This window comes from Ursus maritimus, unplaced genomic scaffold, assembly GCF_017311325.1.
Source record: "Ursus maritimus isolate PB19 unplaced genomic scaffold, ASM1731132v1 scaffold_8, whole genome shotgun sequence".
NCBI lineage: Eukaryota > Metazoa > Chordata > Mammalia > Carnivora > Ursidae > Ursus > Ursus maritimus.
The window spans coordinates 63,925,585-63,949,181 of NW_024426996.1; the positions used below are offsets into that span (position 1 = coordinate 63,925,585).

At 39.6% G+C, this 23,597-nt stretch overlaps 1 protein-coding gene across 1 annotated transcript in view; it reads left to right on the forward strand.

The window, feature by feature from the left end:
* The window catches only part of PPARGC1A (PPARG coactivator 1 alpha), a 42,799-nt gene extending 19,705 nt beyond the window's left edge, over nucleotides 1-23,094 (forward strand). Inside the window, exons 6-11 of the mRNA XM_008685845.2 lie at nucleotides 1,035-1,950; nucleotides 2,490-2,594; nucleotides 2,748-2,868; nucleotides 12,253-12,374; nucleotides 12,707-12,858; nucleotides 19,017-23,094. Of these exons, the coding sequence (XP_008684067.1) occupies nucleotides 1,035-1,950; nucleotides 2,490-2,594; nucleotides 2,748-2,868; nucleotides 12,253-12,374; nucleotides 12,707-12,858; nucleotides 19,017-19,120 (1,520 nt within the window). The 3' untranslated portion in view covers nucleotides 19,121-23,094. The remainder of the gene's footprint in view (nucleotides 1-1,034; nucleotides 1,951-2,489; nucleotides 2,595-2,747; nucleotides 2,869-12,252; nucleotides 12,375-12,706; nucleotides 12,859-19,016) is intronic.
* The last annotated feature ends 503 nt before the right edge of the window (nucleotides 23,095-23,597 follow it).

Below are 23,597 nucleotides of genomic sequence, written 5' to 3' on the forward strand. Positions count from 1 at the left end.
GAGCCGTTTCCCAATTACCCTCCTTCGGTGTAAAGGGATGCCTAGAACTTTCTCAGGGGTAAAACACAGGGGAGGCAACTGTGATTCACAGACTCTCCCACGATGGCCTCTGATGGCATTTTTCTGCTCTTCCCTAGAAAAGGACAAAAGGCCCGACTGATGGGGTTTCTCTCGTCTCCCTTTATTTATTTAATTTTTACTTTTTTAATTAGTTGGTTGCTGAAGTTTGGATCCGCTTCAATCCTTCAGCCTCGCCGCCCGCCCCGATGTGCTCTAAATAAAACGGCCCACTGGCACTGCGATATTTAGTGTTCCTGTTCATTTAGGGTTCTGTCGCAGAAGCATATTTTAGACGGAATGTATTAGTTATGCTTACAAGAAAGTATTATACCTACATTAGCCATGGTTTACTAAGTTAATGAACTGTGGAGGCAAAGAAACATCCCGTCAAGTTGCAGAGCTGTCTGGTTCCCTGCCTCGGTCTGTCGTGTGTTTCTGAACTTCACTTGGAAGTTGTGTCTGTCATTCTGACCCTGCCCCACATTTGCTGTCATCCCATCTTTTTTTTTTCCCTTTCTTTTTTTTTTTTCTTTCTTTTTTTTAAGTTGCCTAGTTCTTGGGCTCCATGGGTAGATATCCTTGATGGGAGAACAATTTCTGAGCCACTTGTGTAGACCGCGCCCCCGGAGACGCGAGCTCTGGTACTGCCTGGTGTGGTGGAGGCCGGTAGTGAGGCGTTCATGTTTTCTGGGAAGCAAGATCTGTTAGCACGGGCGTTTAAAATACAAAATATCACGGATTTCACGGCTGCCCGGCGGTAGTGAGGTCCATCTTTCCTTGGTGACAGAGACCGAGGGGGAGACAGGCACTTTTTCAGGCCTTGTCATGAATTTCGGTTCCTTGTCTGAAATCCTGGAAAAGTTCAGGAAACATGTTCCTGGCATTTAACAACACGATCTCTGTCTCTTGTCTCTCTCCCCACCCCCCACCCCCTCCTTGTTGTTGTTGTGGCTGTTTTTCCTTTTTGACCTCAGGCCTAACTCCACCCACAACTCCTCCTCATAAAGCCAACCAAGATAATCCTTTCAGGACTTCCCCAAAGCTGAAGTCCTCTTGCAAGACTGTGGTACCTCCGCCGTCGAAGAAGCCCCGGAACAGTGAGCCTTCGGGCGCCCAAGGCAATACCTCCACCAGGAAAGGGCCCGAGCAGTCTGAGCTGTACGCACAGCTCAGCAAGACCTCCGTGCTCACCAGTGGACACGAGGAAAGGAAGGCCAAGCGGCCCAGTCTACGGCTGTTTGGTGACCATGACTATTGTCAGTCAATTAATTCCAAAACGGAAATACTCATTAATCTATCACAGGAGCTCCAAGACTCTAGACCACTAGCATATAAAGATGTCTCCTCCGATCGGCAGGGGCAAATCTGCTCTTCCACAGATTCAGACCAGTGCTACCTGAGAGAGACTTCGGAGGCGGGCAAGCAGGTCTCTCCTTGCAGCACCAGAAAACAGCTCCAAGACCAGGAAATCCGAGCCGAGCTGAACAAGCACTTCGGTCATCCCAGTCAAGCTGTTTTTGACGACGAAGCAGACAAGACCAGTGAACTGAGGGACAGTGATTTCAGTAATGAACAATTCTCCAAACTACCTATGTTTATAAATTCAGGACTAGCCATGGATGGCCTGTTTGATGACAGCGAAGATGAAAGTGATAAACTGAACTACCCTTGGGATGGCACGCAATCCTATTCATTGTTCAATGTGTCGCCTTCTTGCTCTTCTTTTAACTCTCCATGTAGAGATTCCGTGTCACCACCCAAATCCTTATTTGCTCAAAGACCCCAAAGGATGCGCTCTCGTTCAAGGTCCTTTTCTCGACACAGGTCGTGTTCCCGATCACCATATTCCAGGTCAAGATCAAGGTCCCCAGGCAGTAGATCCTCTTCAAGGTAAACCTTGGCAATGTCCACCCAAAGAGTAAGGTCCAACAACTGCATTTAAAGCCCACAGACAGCCCCAGCCCCTCTCACCAGGCCATTCCCAGCGCCTCTGGAACTAACCAGGTTGTTGTTAGACATTCCTCCCCCATCTTCTCTGAAATCTGTCAGCCTAGAGCTGACACAGTGCCTTGAGCCAGTCGGATCACAGAGAGCAATTTGTAAGAAACTTGCTCATCTAACTTTTTCCATTACCTGGAGAGCTGCCCTATGCCAGGATAGTTGAGATCCATGCAAGATAAAGCTGACAGTGCACCAGACTGGCGCTCGGCGTTAACATCAATAAGAGGGGCTGGGAGAGAACACATCACTCCCAGACCTCTAAGCTGACTAGATGATCACAAACTGTCACTGGGAAACCTCACCAGTAGCTAGGAAGAAAAAAAGCTGCTTTATGTCATCCGGTGTTTCAGGGCATGCTCAGTTGGGCCGATAAAGCGGGGGTAAGTGGCAGTTGCAAATGCCCTTTTTGTTTTTCTTCTCGCTCGCAGATCTTGCTACTACTATGAGTCGAGCCACTGCAGACACCGTGCGCACCGAAATTCCCCTCTGTGCGCAAGATCACGTTCCAGGTCGCCCTACAGCCGTAGGCCCAGGTAAGGAAGCAGGTCATTTTCCTTTGGCTCCTCCTCTTGCCCCTCCTCTAGATGACACCGGTTAGCTTGCACCCCGCCCCCTCCCCGGTTCGTGATTCATTGTGCTCGCGTAAACGGAGGCGGTTGACTTAATGATGAAGTTATGTTTCTCAGGTATGACAGCTACGAGGAATATCAGCACGAAAGGCTGAAGAGGGAAGAATACCGCAAAGAGTATGAGAAGCGGGAGTCTGAGAGGGCCAAACAAAGGGAGAGGCAGAGGCAGAAGGCAATTGTAAGCAGCTTGGAGCTCACTTTCGCTTTAGTGGGTTTCTTTTCCTTTCTTATTTCTCTCCTTTTTTCTTTTCTTTTCTCTTCTTCTTTTTCCTTTCTCTCTCTCTCTCTCTTTCTTCCTCTTTCTTTCTTCTTTTCTTTTCTTTCTTTCTTTCTTTCTTTCTTTCTTTCTTTCTTTCTTTCTCTTTCTTTCTTTGATTAGAAAATAAACTAAAGCTAAGGCTTTGTTAGAATATGCAATATTCCACAGCCTTTTGACTTTAAAACACCAATGGGTCCCCAATCCCTCTTGGGGAAACAAAATGTTAAATGAGTGTATGTTTTCTTATTCATACTTCATATTTCTCATTCATCTGGAAGCTCATTTACTGTTTTCCACTTTTGTTTTCCAAAATGGAGGGAGCAGGGATTTTTTTTTTTTTTTTTTTTTTTTTTTTTTTTTTTTTTTGGTCAAATGCTGGTTCCATCAGGTCAGACGATGAGTTTTTTGGACTATTGTCTGTGGCCTTTTTGTCGGAGTGGGAGATAAGGCGGTATCAGTGTTTGGTTTCAGTTTTTTGTCTTTTGGGCAGGTGTTAGAATTGGATTGTCCATGAAGGGACTGGGTTCGAGCTAGATTTGAAGAAGGCAGGACAGGAAGAGGGGCTAAAAAGTCATCATTTCATACTTGTGCTGGGTCAGCATCTCACTGGGTAGTTGACACATCTACATTTCTCATGAACTACTTGGCAATAACCCGTTCTGTATTTCGGGACTACTTTCTGCAGGGTATCGCGTTTCCTTGACATACAGGCATTACTGGTTCTTTGGTCTAAAGATCCAGGTTATGTTGAACTTGTTAGTTCTCTGCCGGTCAGTAGTTTTTCAGCACCTGCTCACAAACAGGTAGACTTCACCCCACCTCCTTCCTATTGCTTATCAGCCTAGAACTCAGATGGCAAAGCCCCCCTCACTCTACTTATCAGTTTTGTTCATGGCAGACATGCCTAATCAATTATGGAACTCTTCCCACTGAGCGCACAGGGAAGCTTTGGGTCTCTCCCAACTCAGTGCTTCAGGGAGCACTGAGTAATCAATCAGAAGTGGCACTGCTTTTGTTCCCTTCAGCTGCCTATATGGGCTAGCTCCTAGGAGTCATTTCAGTTAGATCAGCTTTGCACATATCTTGCATAGAAAGTAACCAACATTTAGGGAAATGACTTTTAACTGTAAAGGTTAGATTTATATAGTGCCTACTACCACCCACAAAATCTTGAAAAACCTACAAAAAAGAACTAATGGAGTCAGAATCAAGCAGTGGCCAACAGTTATCAACTAGAGGGAAAAGGTGAACCAAGAGGCTTGTTCATCACAGGCACTCAAGGAAAAAAAGAAGGGAGAAGTAATTGAATACTTAGGCTAAAGGTCTAGAGTGTCTGCTGTCATTTAACATGGAATCTACCGGAGACTGAATCAAAAGTCTTGTGCAAATTACAACACTTTTCCTCATTTTTCTCAACTTTCAAATGAGCTGTGATATTAAGAGCTGCCAGAGTGTCATTAGTTAACACTTAAGAAGACTAATGAGAATTAAAAATTCAATTTTTCTGATTTTGCTGTATTTAATTAATAGCCTGTTCAATAATTATAATAACTCACATTTATATAATGCCGTGAAGTTTACAAAGCCTTTTAATATGGCACATTACAGTTAATCTTTACAAAGAGAGAATCATGTTGAGCAAGCATGTAGGAAAATAGTTATTTCAGTGTTTGCACATTCATATTTTATAAAATCCTTCATGTTTCTTCCAAAACGTATCACATTGAAGAGAGAGATTAATAGTTTCATCGAGTATTTGCTCATTTGGGCAAAATACACCACTATAACCAAAGCTGTGGGTAAATGTAGCTATACGGCTTGTGCTTCTTTTCTTCCTTCCAAAGATAATTTAGTGCCAGATACTTAACCAAAGTCCATACAGGGAGGGAGGGGTCCTTCCATTAGCTGGCTCTTTCCAAAACATCAAATAGTGTGATTGGTCTACATCCCATAGTTGATGCCTGCATCAAAAGCAACCTTGAGGTCACTAGCCCCAGACTGAAAGCAGATACCTCCTGCCTTTTCTTTGTGTCACAAATGTTGACCGATTCTTTAGTTAATTCTTTGAGTAAGACAGCCTTTATCAGTTCTCTCTCAAAGATGGCTTAGAGAGTACAGATGTCAAGTTGGCCTACATTAAGTCATCAGAAATTAACTAAGCATTTGTTTAGAATTTTTGCTTTGAGATTTTGTTTTTGTTTTTGTTTTGGAAAAGGAGATTAAAACAACAACAAAACCCCCAAAACTAGGATATAGAGATGACTTAGTTTACCAACACAGTGAACTATAGTTAATAAGAGCTTAATATAAAGATTTGGGACTTATTCTTAAACTAATCCCCTCTTGGACAGTGATATGCTATTTCTGCTTAATATAAGTGAAAACTGATGATCCTTTATGTGACAAACATTTGCTAGGTGCTTGGGATGTAAAATTAGTTTAGACCTGGAATCCAGAGAGCTTCAAGTCTACTGGCGGATAAAGATATGCAAACAAGCAATAGGGTATGTTAAGTGCTATTGCAGAAGGTAATCTAAGGTACGCTGGTGACAAATGGGGGAATTTCCTTCTAGACCTGAGAACGACTGAGGGCATCCATAGAGAGGGTGAGATTGATCTGAAATCAAAAGAGAAGGAGGAGAAAGTTTTTCTACACCTGTGCTGTGCAATATGGTGGCCACTGGGCACACAGTAAATGCAGCTAGTTCGGAATTAAGATGCACTAATAAATGTGATTGAATTTTAAAGACTTAGTTCAAAAGAAAAGTGTAAAATGCCTCATTCATACTTTTTATATCAATGACCATTTGAAACAATATTTTGGATGTATTGAGCTAAGTAAAATACATTATTAAAATTCAATTTTCTGTTTCTTTTTATTTTTTAAGATGTGCCTCCTAGAAAATTTAAAATTGTAAATGCAGCATTGTATTTTTATTGGGCATTGCTATTCTAGGCAGAAGCTAGAGCTCCTACTAAGTCCCTGGACAAAAGCAAGGTATATTGGGAAACTGCTGGTCATTTACCCAGAACACTGGGGCACGGGAGCAACAGGAAATGAGTCTGGAGGGCTCCACGAAAGCCAGATCCCTAAAGTGTCCTGGAAGTCATGATAAGGATTTTGAAGTCTATCTCGGAGGCATAGTGGAACTACTTAATGAGTTTACCCATGGGAAGATTTTCTGATCGATTTCCTTCCTCAAGACGATCTGCTTTCTTGTGCCACAGTGCATTTGCAAAATGTATTTTTATGGACTCGGGCCCAGAGACACATGCAATGGGTTTTGATTCGTTTGACTGGATTAGCTTGTGATGTCATTCATGAAACAGCTAAAGGAAATAGGACGGTCCACCCAAGCTGGTTGGGTAGGTGATTTCCATTCATATTTTTGAGACACCTTTAAAATACTGAACAAGTAGCAAATTATGTTTCGGGATGTCGAGGGTATGGTGCTGGTTATCTATTAATTCAGATCAGTCATATAATGAGAGGCCTAGCAAAGCAGAGGCTCCAGAAGAAAATGAAAAACAATGTTAAAATCATCTAATAATTGATATTTTACAAAATTAAAGTAGTCTTTGCCACCTTTGTCTTGTGGTCTATGTCGCTTTCATTTTGAGTTCCATAAGGAGATGGTTTAGGAGGTCTGTCTACTTTTCATTGCTTATGCATCTAAAAATCTTATCCAGACCAGCCTGAGTGCAACAAGTCTGAGAGTTAAGAGAAGACTAATAATCAGTAGTTACTGACACAGAATCTTATACTGTGGTTGACCATTGCCGTTGTTTTGGTTGCTCCTTTCCTCCATGTTCCACCAAAACCCTTTCACCCTCTACCCTTCCTTAGTGTCCTAGGCTTGCAATCATTCAGGTTAATCGGAACTTGTAAGCCAGAGTTTGGTACTTAATGTCTAAACTGTCACTGCTCTCATTTCTTGAGGAGTTCTAAGTCCAACTCCATTTGCAGTCGGTACAATTTTCTGCCAGAAAACATGATAATGGGATGTTAATTTAAAGGGCAAATCTACACATTAGGATATGGCTCAGTGCTCAAAACCCAAACCGGATGTGCCTTGGCAATGACAGCGCCACTCCATTTCTCCCTTCCATTCATCCGTAGGCAGCCCCTGAGCCAGGAAGAGTGCTTCATCACGGATAATTATCAGCTTCTTCCAAATGGGGAAAAAAAAATTGTGTAATTTTTCATAGTTATTGTTGGAGAAAATAGTTTTCTATCCAAACCTCTTTCAAGAGATATTTCCTGTGGGTTAGAATATATGTTCTATAATGAATTGAAGGTCACTATTTAGAAATTAACAGCTTTATTGAAAGTTGTCCCACATTCTCTGAGTCTATAGTGTTTGTGCTTTCTGTCTTTTCATTGTGTTTCCTTGCAGTTAGCTCTAGTAGACTACCCTGGATTTATTCACACTGATCCAACCTTAGACTCTAGGGGAGAGTATTCTGGGGTGGTAGTTGGAGGCAAGTAACTTTGGAAAACTGAGTGCTGTTGTTTTGTTTCTCCCGTAAGAGTGCCCCCTAGTAGTAAGCACTTAGTGAATGCCTACTGAATTAAATAGCGTAATCAATACGAAGGGAAAGAGAGAAAAAAAAAACCCACATTTTTGACCTTTTGTCGAGGTTTTGGCATTTCTTTCTGTCCATACATGCCTTTTCACAACCATCCGCCCCCTCACTTTATCTTTAGATGGAGGACCTCGCTATATCATTCAGCCTCAAATGGCATAGATTTTATCCATTCATCTCACATATAGTATTTGGAATTTCTTTGGAATTTCCGAGGAAGTCAGGGTGGTAGCTGATCTGGAAATGAATATAAATCTTTCATGGCTGAAGTTGGCATGCAGTTTCCTTAGCGTAGGAGAAAGAATTTTTACATTATCCTGACTTGGAAATGTAGAAGTTCTGAGAACCAAAATCTAAATTACATCAGGCTGTTCCTTGTTGTTACCTAGCATTGCAGAGCATTTTGGTGAGATCACCCATACAGAAGCATCAAGCACTGTACTTGGCATATATTAGAATTCAATAAATGTTAATCTCCTTACTAAATTCCCTTTCTCTTAGTCAAATCCCTTTTACCAAGGCTAGCTTATTTGTTGTTGAGAAACAACCATTGTATGTTTTCCCCAGCTAACTGGGAGGCTCTGTTCTCTTTTTGATAAAGATTTTGATGATGCAAAGTCAGTTAATTTCAGTTCTTTTTTTTTCTTTATTTATCCCCCTGTATTTTGATGTAACGATGATTTACTATACCTGTTAATGCAATATAAATCTTCAATTTTGTTATCCACCCCATCAGCAAACTAGCTTTTGTGAAAATTGAAGCTAAAAGATATTTGATGAATGTTCCATCTTCCTCAATGGTGAAAACTGGTCTGAAAATCATTTTTCAAGGAGCTTTTTCCAAAGGTTTAGAGTTCCTCCAAGCCTTTAAGAAGTTGAAAATGTTATTAAGCAATTTGATTTCTTTTCCTTTCATCTCCTGTTTAGAAATTAATGTCTTGAAAAATTGGCTGCAAATGTTAAGGTTTTTTAAAGATATGGAATCTATTCATCTGTCTAATAAAACTGCAACATGTTAAAAATAATCGTTTCTTTGCTAGACATTTTGGCCAATCTTTGAAAGATTTTTGTCTTTGCTTTTAGACCTTCAGATGCCTTTTAGTTTCATTTTTAGCACTAGGAAAACCAAGCACTCTAATCATTTTCTAAAATGAGAATTTCAGCATGTATTCAATCTCTGATCTTTGTAAGGAAGCAAGACGTGGTTCCATTCCTGTGTTTCATAAAAGGAGACGATAGACAAATAAGTAGTTTATGTGATTGCGCACCAGCCCTTGGGGTTTCTGTTTTTCCCATCTAGATTGTGTCTTCTTTTTACTGCAGAATGTATCAGTATCCGAAAAGGTCCTCTGGTTTATCTTCTTTGTAGGATCATTGTTGCATACAGTTTTGTATAAAGAAGCAATTCAGAGACTGTCCCAATATGTCTGCATATGGACGTGCATATGGTCGATTTTAGCTTTAACTTCAAATTTCCTTGAATACGTAGGCTGTGTGTATTCCCATAATGGTAGTTGAGCAATTTCTTTGTGATGGTTCAATTTCTTTCTCTGTCTTCTACATTCCCCCTCCTTTTTCTTTATACAGTAGTAACCTTCCTAAAAAGGCCCATTAAAAAAAAATCAACTAAAAAACCATAACACCCATGCAAGCAGGCGCCAGAAAGTTTAGATAACAGTCCCATCCCATTTGGCTGTTTGGCTGGAGCTGGCTGCGTAAATAGAATGGAATGTGGTGTTATGACTCCCTTACAACACTGTATAACACTGCCCCAGGGTGAGCCTCGCCATCCATTTATATTTATTGATCTCCAGGGTGTGCTGGGTGCTCTGGAACAATGCAATTGCAGCCTTCAGTTGAGACGACATACAATCTACATGGAAGTGAATCAGGCAGTCGACTCTGTTCGCTCTACTTCACCTGGTCAATTATTTAGGCCTGATTGCTGTTGTCAGAGGAACTGTGTTTTACTGAGTGTTTCAGTGGAGGCCCACCTCCGATGTTCAGAAGTGGTTTTTAAGAGTGAGAGTTCTGCAAACATGTAGTCCTCCATTCTTCTTCTACTTAAACCTGCAAAAACAAATCCTGAAAGTCTTTGTCAAGTCACTCAGCTGAGCTACGTGGGCAGGGTTTTCCCTGTGATTAAGCACCAAAACTGGCTTTCATTCTCCATTGTCTTAAAGAGTCTCAGAGTAAGGATTGCATGTAGGCATACAGGTAAGGGTTAAAAATGATTAATTGATTGGTGATTGATTTTTCAACAAATATTCATTGAGACGCTGGTGTGTTTCAAGTACCCTTAAAATACAGTAGTCAAGAAGACATGCGTTTTTTGCTTTCCCGAGGCTTTCCTTGTAGAGGGAGGTAGACGTTACACAATGAATTAACTATTAATTATTTAATTACAACTAGGCAGAGAACTATAAAGGAGAAATAGTGTACTATAAGAACAACTAATAGGAAGCCTGACCTCATCTCAAGTCTCAGAAGGAAATGATTGTTGATTTCAATGTAATTTTATAGTATGCTTACGTTGATGAAGAGGAGGGAGAGGCAGTGTGTGGAGGATCTTACAAGTAGCAAGGGGGCAGCAGGTGCGAAGGCCTTGGAGAAGGAAAGGAGCACAGTATATACAAGGGGCTGATAGAAGCTCAATGTAACGGGAAAGTAAAGGGAAGAAGGGGATGTGGGAGGTGAAGCCCATGAGAAAGGCAGGGCCTGGTGGGTCCTGTTAATCATTTAGGTCTTTCCTTAAGAGTTATGAGGCCCCTGATATGTTTTAGACAGTAATTGACATGATCAGATTCTTGCTCCCTTAGCAAAGATTTTTCTGACTGAAGTGAAGGAATAGATTAGAGGAGGGTAAATATAGACACAGGATCCAAGTTAAGAAGCTGCTATGCTAGTCCAGAAAGAAATGCTGGCAGCTTGGTTTAGGGGAGATGGAATAAGAGAGACAGAGCAGAGAGAGAGATATTTAGGAGGTAAAAATCAACAGGGCTTAATGAGTGATTGGATGTGTAGAGGGGACTAAGGGAACAATCAAGGAAGGCACTCAGGTGTTTGCCCTGAATACCTGGCTAGATGGCATTAATTTCACTGACACGAGAACAGTGGAGAAAGACCCACAGGGTAGAGGGTGGGACTGGAGAGCTGGGTTTGGGGACTGCTGGTCTAGTCTGAAGTGCTCAGAGGACGTCCAGCCAGAGATGTCAAGTAGACAGTTGGCAATTTGAGTCTGAAGCTCAGAGGAACTTCTCTGATGAAAACAGAAATATGAATGTTGCATTCGGTAAAAGAAGATGAGGCATGGCTGATCAGATCACCTAGGAGAGTATATACTATAGATCTGTGAATTGTTTAGTTATATTTCACAAGTGCTTACTGAATTCTCTTTGCCAGGCCCTTGGCTAAATATTAGGCATATGAAAAGGAAAGGCGTTCGGGGAGTAACATAGAGCGTCTCTTTGCCATAAGCCCAAATTACCCTTTACATCATCCAAGGCAGGATACTCTCAGTACATCCAGAGAAAACTCGTGAGCAAACTGAATCTATGCCTTCGTCCTGTGTTTCCTCGTCTCTGCTCCCATCTAACTGAAACCCCTGCAACCCTAAGTTCACATCATTCTTGTTTGTTCTTAGTAGGTGTAGAGATGAGGTGGTAAGCACGTTCTTTATGTAAGCTCCTTGTGTTCTGGAAAAACCTTCCCTCAGTTTTGACAGACATCATCACCTTTGGTCTTATCTTCTTAGAACAACTGATACATGATTGCTTCTTACACTAAGAAGGGTTTTCTTTACTGTTGTGTGAAAATGGAGTCCATCCTTTGGCTATAAGATATTATTTCCATATTTTGTAGGTTATAATTTGCTGATGACTTTCAGATTATGATGATATTGACTCCATTTCTGAAAATCAGGCCACACCCTTCTAGTCTGTTCCTAAAATAAGATTCATTGGCAAAGTGAAATTTATAGCCTCTTTTATAGCTCTTATTCTTCAGAGACCCATGGCTTAAAATAGCCTACATTTTAAGACTGTATTTTTCAAATTATTGTCTTTGGACCACCTATATCGGAATCACTTGGGTGTGCTTATTAAAAATGAAGATCATTGAATTGTCTTTTCCAATTTTTTTTAATACTGCCGGGATAAACCCCAATAATTTGCATTTTAAATAAGCACTCCAGGTAATTTTTATTTATTCTAGAGTTAAGAGTCGTCGTTTTGAGGGATGTCAAAATTTGTACATCTCATTATGAGAATCCTGAGTAAAATGAGAAATTAAACAGTTTTGCAAGACAGGTCAGTTTCTGACCAATTTTGAAGATTAAGAATCAAGTCACAAGGGTTAGGGTATTTAATAGGGATCGTGATAAACAGTGATAAACAGATCGCATTACCCTATTTCTTTTGTAATATGTCGAAGCTCAGGAGAGAATAACAGAGCTGGTGAGCAAAAGCAGAAGAGAGTGAGCTGCAGAGTAGGACCTGGGAAAGGAGGGGGGAATCCAGAGAACGGAGAAATGGACGCTAAGACTTGGGTCGCGTGTCGTCTTTTCATTCCGTTTTAGCGGATGTTTGACTTGAACCAGCATGCTCGGTGGGTTCTCGGTATGCATGACTGTACATTTTGGAACGTTTCTAGAGGTGCAACTTCCTTCCTATCTCCAGAACTGGCAAAAGTCTCTCCTTACTCCCACCCCCTCCCCAGGAAGAACGCCGTGTGATTTACGTTGGTAAAATCAGACCTGACACGACACGGACGGAACTGAGGGACCGTTTTGAAGTTTTTGGTGAAATTGAGGAGTGCACAGTAAATCTACGGGATGATGGGTAAGAACCTTCAAGATTATTTCTTGTTTAGAAGCTGACATATGTAAAAAATTATGGCCATAAGATTACCAGGATGGGAATGCTTTGACAGATGACATGTTGAGTTCAGAACCTTATTTATTTTCTTTTATCCCTATTTATTAATCTTTCTAGTTGAGATTTCCTGTCCCAGAAATAAGTATTTAGCTGCTTGACAGGACAATCACACTGATAAATGGATGCAGTGGTTCAGACGTTGGCACCAGGGAAGTCTTCCAAAGTAGGAAGGGTTCTAGGCATCTATGTTAATGCTTCCTCGCCAGCTTTGAACCTCTCTTCTTTGTCCATTGCAGAGACAGCTATGGTTTCATTACCTACCGTTATACCTGTGATGCTTTTGCTGCTCTTGAAAATGGATACACTTTGCGCAGGTCGAATGAAACTGACTTCGAGCTGTACTTTTGTGGACGCAAGCAATTTTTCAAGTCTAACTATGCAGACCTAGGTATGGATTTTATTGTATGTGAAATGAGGAATCCATAATGGAGGGCTCAAAATGAAAGCAGATGTAAACCGTAGGCATATTGGGTTGGACCCTCACTTTATTTTGCTGAAGGGAATGTTTGAATACAGATTTTATCTTATTTTTAATCTTTTTTAAGGTACAAGACAGTTTCAGAAGCAAAGGGCTCGGGTTTTGGCGGCAAAGAGCAGAAGTAAATTCTTCGTACTGTGTTCTCAAATGTTGAAAGTCTGCACTGTTTGTGCGTGTGCGTGTTGACATGTGTTTATGTTGTGTGTGCATGTGTGTGTGTGTGTGTGTGTCTTTGCATAGGTTTGCAATGTGCTTTCTGTGCCTGCCCTGAATCCTTCTGTATAAAACTTAGCATTATCATCTTTGTCTTACGGAACAGAATATGCAATAGAATATTCTGGTGCTTTTTTCCTTATTATCCTACAAACTCTTAAAAATGTTAAGACATTTTCTACAAATTACACCTTGAGAAAATATAATTTCATATGCTAAATCACACTATACTTTCTTTAAAACAAAAGAAGAAAAAGAAACTCTGTTATTTTTTGAGTGTTTCCGTATGCTAGGCACTGTGCCAGGGGCTCTGCAAACATTTTCTTATTTAATTACCAGAACAATCCTAGGAGGTGGTTATTATTATTATTATCATCATCCTCTCATAGATAAGGAAACTGAAGCATTTGTAAGTATTCCTTTTTCCTGTTGTAAAAGTTATACAGACTCAAGGGGTAAAATTTGGAAAATGTCAAAAGTATTAGGAAAAACAGTAATATCACCTGTCAGCCCATCACCTAGAGATCTGCTGTGTGATTTACAGTCCAGTCTTTTGTCTCAGGATGTCTAATTTCTTATAGTTGAGCTCACGTAATTTAGATCTATCAGTTTTTATTTTTTATTTATTTTATTTATTTTTTTTTAAAGATTTTATTTATTTATTTGACAGAGATAGAGACAGCCAGTGAGAGAGGGAACACAAGCAGGGGGAGTGGGAGAGAAAGAAGCAGGCTCATAGCAGAAGAGCCTGATGTGGGGCTTGATCCCATAACGCCAGGATCACGCCCTGAGCCGAAGGCAGACGCTTTAACCGCTGTGCCACCCAGGCGCCCCTAGATCTATCAGTTTTTAAATTCAGCTCTTCTCAATGCATGTTATGTAAGTTCATTTTCTACTGTATTCATGGGATTTAAAATAATTTATCAACTTACTTTAATGGTTGCACAGTATTGTGTTAGGTGAATACCATTATATTTAATCATTCCATTATAGCTAAACATTTATTCAATTTTCAATTTTTTTGGCATTATAAGTAATGCCAAAATGGACATCTTAATTTTCTTCCCAATTTTAATTTGGTCCCTTTGCATGCCAGTCCCTATTTAATGTACATATCGTAAGCCTTTAAATCCTTTGATGAAGGAATCAAGGAAGGGAAATGGCAAATGTCTTGTGCATATGACGTAATTAATTTAAATCAATTTATAACAATCATCATAAGATTAACATATAAATCTGTTCCTCAGCATTACTATATATCTGTCTGCACTTGCTTTGGCTTGGTATAAAGAAAGAAATGAATACCAAATACAGGGATTTTTTTTTCTCCGCTCCACCAAAGTGATGTCTTCCTACAGTAATTGATATAGGAGGTGTGCATTGTTCAGGGGGAATATGCTATAATTCACTTCACAAGCTAAATAGATAGTATGAAGCAGGGGAGAGGCAGCTGACTGTCAGAGAGATAGAGGCCTAGGGATGAAAATATAAAAGGTGGCAAGTCATTTGTTCAAATGTTGGCTGATAAAAACAGTCAAGACGGATTGAAGTCTTAAGTTGATTTGACTTATTTTCTTCAGTGATGAAGGCCAGGGTGTTTCCAGTCTTTCAAAACATCTAGAGTTTAAAATAAGCTACCTAGAGGGGCCTTTAAATCACGATTCATCACTGGTAGAGGGAGGATTGGATGGTATTTCCAAATTGAACTGGAGCCTCCCTGAAATATTTCTAAGAAGAATGCTTCCCCTCTTGTTATCTTTCTGCCTCGCCAGCAGCAATAGAAACTTTGCCGTTGCTAAGCTGGCTCTGTATTTTCTGAAAAGTATGTTTGATGTGTATTGTAGTAGCATGGGTTTTCTCCGATTCCCTCAAGCCCTACAATTTCACGAAGGGTAGTCGATCTGAGCGTAGGCATAGCAGAGTGGAAAGAGCCCCGGCTTCGGAATCTGATAGACCTGGTTTTGAAACCTGACTTAGCTGCTGACCTTGAGCAAACAATTACGCTCCCTCTGCCTCCAGTTCTTCGTTTGTAAACTACATCATAATGTTGTTGCAAAGATTAAATACATGTTTGTGATGTGGTTGGCGTAGTATCTGACATAAAGTAGGTGCTCAATAAATAGTAGCTATGTTTGTAATTAAAAATGATGGCAATGAGAAGTTAGAAATGTCAAGTTATTTTAAAATGAAAGCGTCAGCATCAGGGGCCAGCTCTGGAACCGAACAACACACATTCATATGTGTCCTGTGTTTGTCCCCTGAAGAGTTCATGTGAAATGCTTTAGGGCATGACCCGTGAATTTGATGAGCGTGAGACCATACTGGACACTTAGAGGGATTGGGGGCTCACACGTGTGTCTGCTGAGAGTTAGTGAAAATGATGTGATCTAGATTAATTTTACCAAGAGTTAAGAGCCCTATCATTTTAAAAAGATTTAATCATTTTTTTTTTCTGTTTTGCTCCCCAGATTGTTAGCTCACACATCCTGTTCCTCTATTATCGGGGCCACCTGGTGATTACTACAAGACTATGAGTACAGAATGTGGTGATTCCATGTTAATATTATGAGCCAGTTTTATAAGTGAGACTCAGGGTTAAAGGGACAATCAAGGTTACCTAGATAAAGCCAGGATTTAAGCCTGGTTTCAGTGAATCTCTAATCTGTGAGTCTGTTTACTGTCTTATAAACAGATGGATCTTTCTCAAAGACCTCAATGAAGAATCTTAAAGATGAGAGATAGAAATTAAATTAGGACTATAGGGGTGCCTGGGTGGCACAGCGGTTAAAGGTCTGCCTTCGGCTCAGGGCGTGATCCCGGCGTTATGGGATCGAGCCCCACATCAGGCTCTTCCGCTATGAGCCTGCTTCTTCCTCTCCCACTCCGCCTGCTTGTGTTCCCTCTCTCACTGGCTGTCTCTATCTCTGTCAAATAAATAAATAAAATCTTTAAAAATAAATAAATAAATAAATAAATAAATAAATAAATAAATAAGGACTATAGAACCAGAAGAGAAGGATGGGTTAATATGAAGAATGTAATAATATATCCATCAGGAATTAGTTATGGTATAAAACTTTTAAACATATAAGAAAAATGAAATAAATAACATTCATCTCAAATTCTTCATTAACTCAAAAAATGTATTACATTATCAGCATCTCAAATATATACATAACTTTATATATACTCTTGGCATTCATTGGTAAATCATCCCAAGATCCCAACGGGAAGATTTTCAACCCACTTTTTTTTTTTTTTTTAATGCTGGTGTTCAAGATTAATACATTCATTCAACAAATTCTAATCTTAGTACCTGCTTTGTACCAACAGTTTTCTAGGTGGAAAGACTGCGGTTGTATTGTGATGTGTTTCTATTTATATGGTATCATTATTTATAACAATTTATTTTAAAAAATAATTAGAGTGGCTTTTGACTTTTTCCTGTCAAAATTCTATTATATCTTACTTGTGTTGCAATATCCTTTCGTGGCAAGAAAGAGGTGACCTAGATGTTGTTGTCTCAGGAATTGCATGTAACCATGTATTCATACAGTAGAAAAGAGTTTGTAGATGCCTATTGTGTGACATAGTCTGCCTGTGTAAGTGATTGCATATTTGTAAATACCAGCTATCATATTCATAGCGAAGAAACTATCGACAGCCACTGTTTCCAAATATTTTTTTCGCTAATGAAAATATGGAAACACTGAAATTTTGGGTTTGATCTAGAGGAACCCAAAGTCAAGACATTTTAAGTATTCTCAAAATGTCCTTCAAGAAATATCTGTATGTGTGTTCTTTTCTTTTTTCTTTTTCTTTTTTTTTTTTTTTTAAGATTTTATTTATTTATTTGAGAGAGAGAGAGCGCATGAGTGGGATGGGCGACAGAGGGAGAAGCAGACTCCCTGCTGAGCAGGGAGCCCAATGCGGGGCTCAACCTGGGATCCAGGACTCCGGGATCATGACCTGAGCCAAAGGCAGATGCTTAACCTACTGAGCCACCCAGGCGCCCCGTATGTGTGTTTTTGACATTTCTGTGCTGACCTTAATGCTACGCAGACTCTGGTCACCAGGAGACTCTTCTAACGTTATTTATGATGCAAGTGCAATTCCGATTTCAGGTTAATCTCAAGCAATGAGCAGGACTTTTTGTGTGTATGTGTCTACAAAAAAAGATTTTGATTGGAATGACAGCTGCTCTTGAAGCTTTAGTGATACAAGCCAACTGCTCATTAGGCTATCTATGAAGAGAAGGATGGGAGCCGGTGTAATTTAAGAATTGACTCTGCGAGATGTTAGTGAGGAAAGATTGGCCATTTTTGTCCTGTCTTTTATGTCTGAGGCCAACTGTAACTGCTGTTCTTACCTGGAAAAACTTGCTCGGCAAAAAAATCAGTAAATACAAGGGATGGTAAGAATGGAAGAAAAGAAAGTGAAGGAATTTCCTTGTCTTTAAATCTAAGATGGCTAAAGTAGGTTGAAGCTAGGGCGAAAAATCAGGCTGGTGCTGGAGAGCTTGAGGGATTGCAACCATTTCAGCCAAACAGCTTGTGAGGTCAATGAGTACGCCGCCATATTATCTAATCTCATACTCTTCTGTCACTTCGGACATTTCTGTTTCATAACACTCTGGATAAAACACAGAAATGTTCGTCTGTTTGTGGGATTGTTAATACTTCCCAGAAAGGACTGGTTTTCCCTTCAAGTAAGGGCTCTCAAAAGAATGAATTTATTTGCAAGAGGCTTTCTATTATATTTCTAAGATGTCTTTCCTCATTTGCAAGACCAGCAGACATATCTGATTTTTTTTATAAATGTCACTGGAGAAATATCAGAAATATTTAGAATCAGAATTTCATTTTACATCCATCGTTGTTGAAACATGACAATTTTGTTAAGGGGCTATGTGAAGTATGTCAAACTCTTCACAAAAGCTGACTTGGACTTGTTCAAGGAAGACCATGGTTTTATTTATACCTGTGTATTTTTACTGTTGTATTAGTGAGGTTGACTTTGCCTTCTCTGGACATGAAGTGTTTCCCTATACCTTCTAATTTGGGGTGAATTTGTGCCCCTATTGCTGGGGTGCTCCCAAGGTACTGGAATAGATAAGTGGATCATATGTTCCTCATGCCTGAAAGGAGAGCAGCCGGGTGGCGAGTAGGTGACGTTCTGATGATTCTCCCACCCTCCCTCTCACCAGGCTTTCATGCTCCGTGAAATCAATCCCATTGACTAGGAAAATTAGTTCCAGCTTCTACTCTTACCTCTCCACTTGAGTTGTTGAGGAGCCTTGGGTAAATCATTTAACATTCCTGGAAGGGGGCAGGACATGGCTATTTTTAACGTGTATTCATTGGATACATTGCTATAGATTAGAAATATTAAAGTTTGTTCTGATTACCTCCTAGAATTGTTTAAGACTAAAAAGAGTCAAAAAGTAGTGTTTTGAATGCTTACCACTTCTTACCCTCTGTAAACATGTTATCTAAACTTATACTCTCTCTTCCTTTCTCTCTGTAAACATGTATATTTTTAAATATTTATTTTTATGCATTGTATATAGTTATATATACATTTATAAATATGCTTATATATCATTTACAAATTATTATATTTAAATATAAATAATATAACAATAAAATATTGGGTATATATGCCCTCTGCAAATATATATACACATATAAAACATATATACCAATAAAATATATCAATATATATATATCAATAAAAGTTGGGTATATTTTTAAAAGTGTATCGATTGGATAAGCTATTATTGAATCAAGTACTCTTGAGTTGGACGAGTGAGTTAATGACGAGAGTGTGTCTAACCTGGCGTGGGTTTCTTGCAGATTCAAACTCAGATGACTTTGACCCTGCTTCCACCAAGAGCAAGTATGACTCTCTGGATTTCGATAGTTTACTGAAAGAAGCTCAGAGAAGCTTGCGCAGGTAACATGTTCCCTGGCTGAAGATGACAGAGGGACGGTGAATACCTCACGGGACAGCGCGTCCTTCCCTAACTGACTATTGCAAGTCATACTTAGGAATTTCTCCTACTTTACACTCTCTGTATAAAAACAAAACAAAACAACAACAATACAACAAGAACAACAACAATGGTTTACATGAACACAGCTGCTGAAGAGGCAAGAGACAGAATGGATATCCAGTAAGCACATGTTTATTCATGGGTGTCAGCTTTGCTTTCCCTGGAGTCTCTTGGTGATGGAGTGTGTGTGCGCGCGCGCGTGTGTGCGTGTGTGTGCGCGCGCGTGTGTGTGCGTGTGTGTGTGTGCGCGCATGCACACGCCTGGTTGGGGGGGACTATGTATGCACAGGTGGGGACTGGGGGCACCTGTACCAGAGTGTGCCAGGGCAAACCACTTCAAATGGCAGCAGTTCCATGAAGACACACTTAAAACCTAGAACTTCAAAATGTTCGTATTCTATTCAAAAAGAAAAAAAATGCATAAATTCAAAAGGAAAGAAAACTAACCAACCAACCACAAACCACCCTAAAATGACAGCCACTGATGTCTGGGCATCAACCTCCGTACTGTGTTTTTTAAGAAAGTGCAAAATCGACTTGAAGCAAGCTTTCTCTCATAACATGATGGTTATATGACAATCCCGAAGAAACCACAGGTTCTGTGGTTTCTCTCTCTCTCTCTCTCTCTCCCTCACTCCCTCTCTCTGTCTGTCCGCCTCCCTCTCTTTCTCCCTCTCCTCCTCTCTCCCACTATCTCTTCCTTTCTCTCTCTCTTTCTGTCACTCGTTCTGTCTCTCTTTTTCTTCTTTTTTTCCTTTTGCCATGGAGTCTGGGTGGGAGAGGACACTGCGGGCAGCGGAATGCTAAACTTTCCTAACATTTTGAAGTTTCTGTAGTTCATCCTCTATCCTGACACCCATGTCAATGTCCAAAATGTTGATCTTCCACTGCAAATTTCAAAAGCCTTGTCAAGGGTCAAGCGAGCAGCTTGTTCAGCGGTCCTTTCTGAGGAGCGGGCACGGTGTTACATTACTAATGAGAGTTGGGTAGAACTCTCTGGTATGTGTTCAGATAGTGTCATTGCTACATTCTCTGATGTAGTGAAGTATTTACAGATGTTCAATGGAGTATTTTTATTTTGTGTACATACTATACGACAATGTTCTTTTTTGTTACAGCTATGCACTGTAAATGCAGCCTTCTTTTCAAAACTGCTCAATTTTTCTTAATCAAGAATATTCAAATGTAATTACGAGGTGATACAATTATTGTACACTCACATATTTAGAAGCTGAACTTACTGCTTATATATATTTGATTGTAAAAACAAAAACGACAGTGTGTGTGTCCGTCGACTGCAAGAACAAAATGATGCTTACGCGTACCCATCCCTTCTTAGACAAGCTTCGAGCTGAGCATCTTGTCGAGAAATATCCTAGCCCCCTAAAGGTATTAACCACTTATGCGATATTTTTCCACATTTTCTTGTTGCTTGTTTTTCTTTGAAGTTTTATACACTGGATTTGTTAGGGGAATGAAATTTTCTCATCTAAAATTTTTCTAGGAGATATCATGATTTTATGTAAAGTCTCTCAATGGGTAACCATTAAGAAATGTTTTTATTTTCTCTATCAACAGTAGTTTTGAAACTAGAGGTCAGAAATCTTTTTAAAATGCTGTTTCGTTTTAATTTTTGTGATTTTAATTTGATACAAAATGCTGAGGTAATAATTATAGTATGATTTTTACAATAATTAATGTGTGTCTGAAGACTATTCTTGAAGCCAGTATCTCTTTCCCTTGGCAGAGTATGATGATGGTATTTATCTGTATTTTTTACAGTTATGCATCCTGTATAAATACTGATAATTCATTCCTTTGTTTACTAAAGAGACATATTTATCAGTTGCAGATAGCCTATTTATTATAAATTATGAGATGATGACATTAATAAAGCCAGTGGAAATTTTCTACCTAGGATGCATGGCAATTGTCAGGTTGGAGTTGAAATGTTTCATTCGGGAAATTCAGCTTTTGCAGAAGCAGTGTTTCTACTTGCACTAGCTTGGCCTCTGACGTGACCATGATGTTGTTCTTGATGACATTGCTTCTGCTAAATTCAATAAAAACTTCAGAAAAACCTCCATTTTGAGCATCAGGATTTCATCTGAGTGCGGAGCCCTGGAATGGAAGTCAGTAAAGTTTGGAGTGTGTATTCAAGTTTCTAAATTGAGATTCGATTACAGTTTGGCCGACATGACTTTTCTGGAAGATGTGAGATACTTACTCCTTAATCGTTCTTTTCCTTTCTCTTGCCCAACACAATCTTATAAAACGGATTTCACCCCCAGGCCAATGCAGCTAATTTTGGGAGCTGCATTCATTTATCACCAGCATATTGTGTTCTGAGTGAATCCACTGTCTGTCCTGTCGGATGCTTGCTTGATTTTTTGGCTTCTTATTTCTAAGTAGATAGAAAGCAATAAAAAAAAATATGAAATAAAAGAACTTGTTCACAGGTTCTGCGTTACGGCAGTAACACATCTTTAATCCGCCTAATTCTTGTTGTTCTGTAGGTTAAATGCAGATATTTTAACTCTGTGTGAACGCCAAACTAAAGTTTACAGTCTTTCTTTCGGAATTTTGAGTATCTTCTGTTGTAGAATAATAATAATAAAAAAAAAAAGACTATTAAGAGCAATAAATTATTTTTAAGAAATCAATATTTAGTAAATCATATTATGTGTTCAAGGACCAGATGCGTTCTCTACTTTGCCTTTAAATTTTTGTGATCCAATTTTAAATACATTCTCCTTTTTGCCCTGGATGTTGACATGAGTAAAATACTTGGTTTCTTTTCTTACTTATCAAAAGACAACACTACAGATTTCAAGTTGAGGATTAATTTGTCCCCACTCTGGCCTGACAAATATCGTTACCATGAAGATAGTTTTCCTCCATGGACTTCAAATCGCATCTAAAATTAGTGCAAAGGGAGAATCACTAACCCATCTGAATAGAGCTTTTTGTATCTTATGCAGACCCTGTGGGTAGCCCATCAAAATGTAAACTGTGTTCCTTTTATTTTTATTTTTAATTTTTTTTTTTTTTTGGAGAGAATATTTCAAATGAACACATGCACCCCATCATCACTGGAGGCAAATTTCAGCATAGAACTGTAGGATTTTTAGATGACCGCAGGCCAATGCCTTCACGCTGTGGTAAGTACCACATCTACAATTTTGGTGACCGAACTGGTGCTTTAGAAATGTGGGGTTTTGTGTTTTTGTTTTTTTAAAAGAGATGTAGCGGAATAATTCTTCCAGTGCAACAAAATCAGTTTTTGCTAAACGACTCCGAGAACAACGCGGTTGGGCTGTCAACATTCAAAGCAGCAGAGAGGGAACTTTGCACTATTGGGGTATGATGGTTGGGTCAGTTGAAAAAAGGAAACCTTTTCATGCCTTTAGATGTGAGCTTACAGTAGGTAATGATTATGTGTCCTTTTTTGATGGCTGTAACGAGAACTTCAATCACTGTAGTCTAAGACCTGATCTATAGATGACCTAGAATAGCCATGTAATATAATGTGATGATTCTAAATTTGTACCTATGTGACAGACATTTTCAATAATGTGAACTGCTGATTTGATGGAGCTACTTTAAGATTTGTAGGTGAAAGTGTAACACTGTTGGTTGAACTATGCTGAAGAGGGAAAGTGAGCGATTAGTTTAGCCCTTGCCGGGCTTTTTTTTTCCCACCTGCCAATTCTACATGTATTGTTGTGGTTTTATTCATTGTATGAAAATTCCTGTGATTTTTTTTTTTAAATGTGCAGTACACATCAGCCTCACTGAGCTAATAAAGGGAAACGAATGTTTCAAATCTACTTCTGCTTTTCTTATTTATTTTAACCAATCTCATGTTGGCATGTTTCTCAGACCAGTACACATTAGTGGCTTTATCATTATTCCATTTTCTCTCTGGATCTCCTTCCTTTTCTCCCGCTTCTCCACATTCATGGATGGATTTCAGCTCTAAGGTAACGTAGACCTTCTGTATTTTACCTTTTCTCCTTTCAAACGGCAAAGGCGGAAGTGGTTTCTATAATGAGCAATGACGTGGGGCTTTAGGAAATGGATTAACTAGGTTTTGTACAGAAAGTGTGTATTTTTAAGTACAAGCCATTGCCCCTCGTGAGAATCCTGCTGAATATTCAGCTTAGGAAGCAATTCTGTAGTTGGACTGAGCGTGTTGCCAAGACTTGTAACAGGGCGCAGCCCCCATCGTGTGCAAGTCATATGGGACGAGCTGATAGCTGCTGACATAGCTTGCTGTCAGGATGTCTGTCTACTGTGCCTCGCAGGTGACTGGTGGTCCTGATGACCAAGATGACAGAGAATGCCCTTGTTCGTGCTCTGCCCTCTCCCAGTTTTACAT